The sequence below is a fragment of the Dendroctonus ponderosae genome, unplaced genomic scaffold, assembly GCF_020466585.1.
Source record: "Dendroctonus ponderosae isolate FM_Combo_2020 unplaced genomic scaffold, Dpon_F_20191213v2 Dpon_F_20191213_568, whole genome shotgun sequence".
Taxonomy (NCBI): Eukaryota; Metazoa; Arthropoda; class Insecta; order Coleoptera; family Curculionidae; genus Dendroctonus; species Dendroctonus ponderosae.
The window spans coordinates 3,420-11,856 of record NW_026018784.1 but is presented as its reverse complement, the minus strand read 5'-3'; the positions used below and the strand labels follow the sequence as shown (position 1 = coordinate 11,856).

The 8,437-nt window shown below is 32.0% G+C and overlaps 1 protein-coding gene across 1 annotated transcript; it reads right to left on the bottom strand.

Moving 5' to 3' along the window:
• Positions 1-4,638: 4,638 nt before the first annotated feature.
• LOC125504726 lies at positions 4,639-8,168 on the bottom strand (the record flags this gene model as incomplete). The annotated part of the gene is made up of 3 exons (XM_048667116.1): positions 4,639-4,966; positions 7,474-7,706; positions 8,006-8,168. Coding segments are annotated over 3 exons (446 nt in total), but the record flags the coding sequence as incomplete, so codon positions are not given.
• Positions 8,169-8,437: the final 269 nt, after the last annotated feature.

Below are 8,437 nucleotides of genomic sequence, written 5' to 3'. Positions count from 1 at the left end.
CACATTTTCAATATCGCAAAAACGACAGCAACATATCCCCATTGAAATCGTTTCCTGTATTATACAATAACAATTATTAAATTGTTCCAAACAATTTACTGGGTTTATCGAGAGTCAAACTACTTCCTAATTAATCGCTTGACCTATTGACCGTAAGCCATAATTGCTTCTAACTGTCGCCACTTTAAGATCGAAAGCTACTACAATAATAGTGAAAATTATGTATTGTGACACCTCAAGTAAGTAATACATTTGGTTTATTTGCATTTATCGATAGTGATAAATCGGATTACCCTTGAACCAAATAATGTTACGTCGCCTTGAATCGTTGAACTTAAGGTTTTTCTGTTTACGATGAAATATAATACTTTGTTGGAGGAAAATGCTGTTAAACAGTAGTTCGTTTGCCTATAAATAATTACATTGCTCGGTCTATTTATCGGCAATACAATTCAATTTCAAGGTTTTCCTACTTGCTTAGTCTAGCATTATTTCGGAAAAATCAAAGGAAATTCAAACATGGCTCACGTCTAACTCGTTGCATAAATAAGGCAATGAAGAGCACGTTTGGCCGGAAATCCAGTTATCCTCTTGCATGTACTTATCACTAATTTCTAATGGCCCGATTATTTCTAAATAGCGCTAACTATTTGTAACACAATTTATTTAATAAACAAACTAGTGTACATTTCATAAAACTTTTCAAAAGTTTTAAAATCCCGTTTATGTTAAAAAATATGTTTTTATGGACTGTTTGCAAGGCACGTGGCATAACAAAATACCAACAATGTGAGCTTTCAGAATGGTGAATTGCATATTTTGCTACATTTTTAATATCAATAAGCATGTTGACTCCAAATTAGAAAAAAATTATTCAGCAGAAAAATTATCATAACTATATTTCTCCCTTTTGCGGCACTATTTGCACATTGAGATTTGAGAAACGACAATAAATTGAAGTTTGTTATTGTCTGGTTAAATTATAATTAATGAAGAATTTTGCTTTTAAAGGTTCAGACAGTATTCATTGAAAAATTTAACATGTTACGTCGGTTTAGTTAATTGTTGTTCAACTTAAAATGGAATATTTCTTCAAATTCACTTCAACTTATTTAACATTTGTAGTCTCACTGAGTTTGTTCCCCTTTAATCACGCGAAGAAAATTGTTAAAAACCTCTCGGATGAACAATAGCTTGAAATCGGCAGTGAACAAGTTACAAGTAGCCAAATGACCAATTGTCATTAATACGTTTATGTAAAATTATTTTTCTTTTATTATGATTGTTATATTTTGTTAACAAAATGTTTTTTGTGATTCTCAATCATGCGTTTTATTTAATTAGCTTATCCATAACTACTTTAAGAGAAAAATGTCAATAAGTGTGTTTTTTTTTCAAATCTTTCATCATATTTAGTGTCTAGGACTTATTCAATTGAATGCTTTGGTTTATCATTTTGAAATTCCTTGGAAAAATATTGACTTTTCAAATAGAATCAAGACGGAATGTTGTTACTTGCAAACTTAGTTTCAAAAAAAGTGCCCGCAAAGTTACCGTATAAAAAAGTTACTGAAAGTTTCCACTTTCGCTCTTCAAAAAATATTTAATAAGCTCGCGAGACTCGACAGTCTGACTGAGTTTTACCCTCTTACAATTTGTTGACAACAAATTAAAAAATAAATAATTTTTGAAGAATAGCAGCTTTCAGTCTTCTTGGAAAGTTCGTTTCTTCAGGTCCAGATCTGGCTGTCTTCAAATTTTAGGTTTGATTTGAATTTCATCTTACTCAATCTTAATTCGTTTCTGATAAATCAACTCAATCAAGTGTACTAACGTCCGCCTGTCATTAAAAATTACGATTTTCAAGAAACTTTTTATTGACGTGAATTACATTTAAGTAACGTTTGTCTGAGACGACTTGTTCTAAAATTAAAGCCAAAACCATAAAGCGATTGCAAACCTTTGTTTGCTTAGTTGCTGATGTAAAACAACTCATGGAATTTCCGAGAAGTAAGAATTCGAATATCTGAATCAAAATTGCATTTACCGAATGTTAAGTTTGATTGCCTTTTGTAAGCGAGGCACTCTGTTTGAAAAAACATCTTGTAGTAAATTCCTAAATTAGAAGCGCGTTTAAAACTTTTTCTATCCGAGAATATGTACATGTTATTATAAGTTTAAATACAAGTGAAAAGCAGTCCATTATTAATAGTCGAATGCTAGAAAAAATAGGACATCTAATTAAAAAACGAATGGAAGCTTTGTCTGCCACTTGAGAAAAAGAAACGTGCATTTTTTAGTATCAAAAGTATCAGGCCAACAATGTTTGTATGTGGAAATTGGTTTAATGTATTAACATTCTATGGAATCACAAAACGCTGAAAATGAGGAAGTTTAACTTGCAGTCAAGTAAAACAATTCAATTTCAATTTAATATTAGGAGATATCCGATTTTAACCAATGACGGTTTGGAATCGGAATTCAAAATGAGTCAAGGAAATCAAAAGGCATTAAAATACATAACCGAACTAATTTATGGCCGAACCGACCTTTCAATTCTCCAAAAAAAACATGTGGAAAAATAACCGTTTTTTCAAATTTGTTATGATTGTCAGCCACTATTCCTTCAATCAGGTGATAGATGATGTTTTAAAGCAAAATTAAATACAGCACACCAGATAATATTTTTTCTCTTGAAATATACGCCCTACAACAATATGCTTTTTTAATTCCTTCCCACTTATTCCGAAGATTTGATTTATTTTCCTAGTTAGGGTTGGTTTAACCGTAACTCGAAAAATATATGGATGAATATCCGACCAATATGGCAAAATTCGTTTGCTGATATTTTCTTTACAAAAATATGCCCTTCAGAACATATTTTTCAAATATTTTAGTTGCTTATTTCACCTAAAAAATGTTATTAACAAAACAGATTTCCTCACGTCTTTTATTACAGATTGATAATGAGTGCTCCTTTTTCTCAATTTCTTCTTATTGTGTTTGTGTCAAGGCAGAAAAACATTTTTTAGACGAAATAGACAACAAAGGACTTCTGAAAACATGTATCCGCTTCAATCATAAACAACTTATCTACTGAAACAGGTGTTTGTTGTGAATCGCAACTGTAATAATTGGGATGCAGCTTCACAATATTTCACCCTTCTGTTTGAAATTTACTCACTCATTGAAAAATACCTCTGGATACAAGATTGGAATTTGGTTCTCCTCTGCCACATATTTTGCTTAGCTATTTTTTTCTAAATTTAAAGCACCTGTAAATGTATTTCTAAAAGTTAGCTGAAGCTTAAAAAATATTCTAAACCTTTCCAAATCTGTACAGCCTAGATTAACCTGCTTACTGTATTTCAAAAATCCCATTCCAAAACATGCTTTGACAGTTTTCCTTTGTTGAATAAAATTAGCAATGAGAATCATTTATTTTATAATTGAATTAATGCACACACCCAATATAATACCATAATGAGCTAAATATAAAAGGAAACTGAAATGCCATAAAAGCATGAACGACAGTAATTGATTCCGTAGTCCAGTCTCATGTATGATTCGACACGTTTATCATTTTATTAATAATAAACTAAGACATTTTTGTAAAATTTTCCAGCCCGGACTCCACACGGACATTTCACAAAATAATCCATCAAACATTTAAAGTAACCAGCACTTTGTACTGTAATGCTTTAAATTAAAACACAAATTTATTTACAATTAGCTGTGTCTGCACAAACAAATCATCAAGTCGCTTAGCTTTACTGATGTAATTGACGATAAAGGACTATAAATCAGAATAGTCAAGTAATATCAATAAATCCAGCACATGAATCAACAGCATTATTACATGCATTGTGGCATAAAAATTTAAAAATTTGTCATCCGAGAATAGGGCGTGTAGTGAATTTTAGATCGCATTTAAAGATACTGTACATAATGCCCTCTAATTAGCGTGTCAGCATTGTGCATTGACTGAACAATGTGAAGATGTTTCTAATTTATCTTTTTGCCGATTGTTAGTTAATGGCTCAACTATGGCATATTAACCTTCTATAAGTGCGCAACAATTAGGATTCATTGGCGAATCAATGGAAATTTTACCGGAATAAGGTAATCGGGACGTGTTTTTCACATGAGAATATCATCTGGAAGATTATACAGTCTAGTCTTCAATTTTCTCTGAAGCAAATACTGAAAATCTTTTGCTGAACTTAAATCTTTCATAGTTTTACTGTTTAGAAGACAAGAGGGGAACATTTAATGTAAACGGCCAAAGGCTGTATTATTAATGCAATTCCTAATGCATGTGCTGCTTTAATGGTTTACTGTGTATGTTCCAAGTAATAAAGTAATCTAATGGCAGCATGCAGGCCCACCTTAATTCTATTCATGGAGTTGTTATATGTCCTGCAATTTCCACGCCATTTTCGTTTTTGTGATCTCGTTACGAAATGATACTGAGAATAAAACTCACTTTTTACAGCTAATATTTGTCTAGAGGAAGCATTCGAAAATTATATACGTAATTATAGATAATCGAAGGCCCCGCCAAAAAAAATATTTAAGGGATGGTTTTCTTTATTTTGCATTTCGGGTATGAAATTTCTGTTCCGTAGATTTCTATAGTTAGAGAATCATCAGATCAAGTTTTTATACATTGGCATTATATAACTGTATTGTGGGTATATTTCTCTACTCCTTCGGTTGTTTGATTCTCTATAAGAATATTACATCGACTTGGGTTTCCATGGATCAGCATGAACTTGGTGTTTTTAGTGTTTAAGGTAAGTTTATGTTATTTGGTAGCTCTGAAGAATGAGCCGAAAATAATCCTCCAAGATGTTGCTGTAAAGATTGCATCATCTGTATATATGATGTTGCTTTTGCGCCTCTGCTTTCGTTTTCTAAAGTATCTTTTTTGCTTCCCTCCGAATATGTATTATCGGACATGTTCCTGAAACTTAGTCGTTTTAGAGTCGAAACTTAGTCGTTTAGTTATTCAGTATCGTAAACCACATTAAACATGTTGACCAGAATATCAATATGTTCCACTTCGGTAAACTTTATAATTTAAATGGGAGTCTCGTTCGACCTAACTTGAAAGCTTTGAGGGTCTCAGGCGTTTAATTCATTAGAAACATTTTTCAAATAGATCTTCATTACCATTTGTGCGAGTCAATTAATTCTTATTACATCGAGACTCTTGTGATTACTTTGTGAACACTGTTTTTTTCTTATGTTTCTCTATTTTTTCCTGTAATATTCTTCTTGTGGTTTTCAAACACTGGCTCGCGCTTGTTTTCTATTTTTGCATCCGATTGTTCTTTAAGGATTCATCTGCATGGCTTTAGTATTGCTTATGCTGTTTTTATATGGTTTTATGATATGACTGATTTTTACATTGCAATTATATCTGCGTTTATCAGACGAAATATATTTAGTTTACTCGAGCTTTCTGTTGGATTTTTTTTCTATTCAGTTAATAGATAAGAATGAATAAACTTTGCCATAATTGGTGAAATTTACCCTAATTTTGGAACTGAATAATAATAATAAGCATTATCTGGTCCAATTATTTTGCTGTCAGTTCGGAATTTTGAAAAATATTAAATACAGTTAAAATCAACAAACAAATTAAATAAAGTTTCTACAGGGTGGAAAATCAAACAATGCTATTTTTTTTTTAAGTTTGGCATGCTCCCGGTTGAACAAAGAAAAAACGATTTTTTGGACTTTGCCACCAAGGGCATAAAGATAGAGAGCGGTTTGAGATGGTTTCTGAATTTTTCGTGAATATGTTTTATTTAGAGACTGATCTAAAAAAATCAACTTTCTGGTCTTGCAGTGGTGCTATTTTTCCTTTAAGCCCGATTTTTAAAAGCTAGAGTTCATGTCGAAAATTTAATAAGCGACTTAAAATACAAAACGAAAAAATTCCATATACACGGTTGCATGAAAACACGAATTGTTTGAAAATAAACTTCACTTTAATTGAAAATCTATCAGAATCCCAGATTTCGAGAACAATTGGAGGACTTGGGTCAGTTTTAATGCAACCCTGTGTATTGAATTCTTGTCTCAATTCGACTATAAAGTTTTAGCTTCAGCCTAGCGACTTCAACTGATATATTTTTAAATTCTGTCCAAAACGAAAAAAGTTATCAGTGCAAAAGCAAAAAGTAGATTTTTTGGGATCACCCTGTAACTAAATGAGCAGGGGAGAAATGGAAAAACCGTTTAGATATATGAAGTCCATCTCTAAGCCTCTGCAGTTGAAGTCCAAAAAACTGTTATTTGTTCAACTGAGGAAAAGCCAAACTTTCGGAAATTAAATTTTGTGTAATTTTCCATCGTGTTGGAACTTTATTTGAAGTACATACTTATTTTTTTTCAAAGCAAGTGCCGACAAAAAAGTGACTATGTAAGGCTTCAAACAAAAATGAAATGTATCCAGTTCCAAACAGGGCAAATTTAGTCATGTAACGTTTAATTTGTTGAGCACTTTAATTATATAGTTTTTTTGCTCTGTATGCATTGAGGATTAAAAGGATTGTAAAGTGTTTCTAACAATGTTGTTATTTTTTCTCATGGACAATTCTACACCTAAAGTCGCAGTTGACAACTCAGAATTACAGGGTGTTTCATTCACGGAATCTGAATTATTTTGACCATTGTTTTGTTTCACCCTCTAAGCTCCAAGATTTACAGTTTCCTAGAGATCCACAGTTTTGCAAATGTCCATTTTCTCGAATAAAATCTACCAGATAACCAAAAATTAAACAAAAAAAACGATATTAGTTAGATAAGATTTTGTGCTGCATGTCGGTTTTATATTTCAATTATTTTTTCCGCTACTGTAAAGTTTCCACCGCTTCAGCTTCGAAAATAGTTTTATTTTGCCGTTTTATTTGTGCGTGATGTTTTTGCAATATTATTATCGAGACTTGTCCGATTACTACGCATGAATCACTATGCTCTGGATAAGCTTAGACTTAATCACTTTCCGAATGACTTAAAATTTCGCTTAACTTTAATTACTACTAAGCTAAATGCCATTTTGTTGACTTCATATAACTTTCCTCTGAATTTCTTTGACCATATTTGAAATGCCTGCTGCCATAAACCGTTTCGAAAAAATCCACTTTTATTAATATACAAACTTGCGATTTTAGTGCTTGCTCTCAGATTTTTCTATAATCGATCAAAATTCAAACAACTGAAGCTGCTGCTGATTAAAAATAACTCGGTTTATTTGGCCACATATGATGTTAGTTTCAGTTAGTAAGTAGGAAAAACATCTGGCTGCTCGAGTCAATTGAAATATTTATAAAAAATCGAGTAATATCCCAATATAGATGATTTATGTCAATTGAAAAAATACAGCCAGGGTTTTCCAGATTGTGTTTAATATTGCAATTAAGTTAGTTATAACGCCAGATACCAATGAATACTAATACTCACTTACTGCTGCCGGTTCATTTAAAACGTTTTGATTCGTGTTTTTCGCATCTCCTTCCAGCAATTTGAGGCACTTTCTTCTCTGTTTGTTAGTCAATGTAGCTGAATTGCTAATACACTCGTCAATCGTGATCTTTTTCTTCACTTTCTTATCCACAACATGCAAAACAACCGATGCTATCGATTTGGTTTCGCAGATAAACGGGCGACGTTCCATGCAGTCTTCTGCTTTCCATCTATTTTAAACACAATAAACTTTCATTCTTTTTGTGTTTTAAATTTAAGATATAATGAAATGTTTGACATGGTTAACAATTGAAATGCACTAACTAGATAGACGATTTAGTTGGACTAATGCCAGATTTTGTTAGAAGAACTGGATGCTTTGATGAAATATTTACTTTAACGCAAATAAAAGTCCTTGCTTTAATTACATGTGCGAACTAAGTAAGTTATTGGGTTTATTACCCGCAATAGGCATTTATTAAGTGGTTAATAGCTATTTAATGAAAACAAAATGCATATTATTTGATACCTTTTCCTCACGCCATCAATGAGCAAACATGTCCAATTATCTCGTTCGCTCATGTGAATTTCCTTGAACGTTGGGTACTGCATCAATAATCCATCGGTATATATCCATTTCTTCTGTTTCCAGTCTTTGAATCCTCCCACCCAATAGGAATGCAGGGCTTGAACTGAAAAACCACAAAACAATGTTGCTATTAAATAAATAATTTGCCAAAATATTTCTAGTAAAGCTTAACTAAGTTACAGGCAAATAGAATAATTATTGTTATAATATTTCTAGTTATTTTCCATCCAAAGGACTGGCTACTCACAGAACCTACATTTTCAAAATTGCATTTTGAGACGGAATATTTCATATCGACAATGTAGGAAACTATTTTTAATAAAAGTTGGGTCAGATCATCTTCTTTGATTATGTGTATTACGAAACACACTT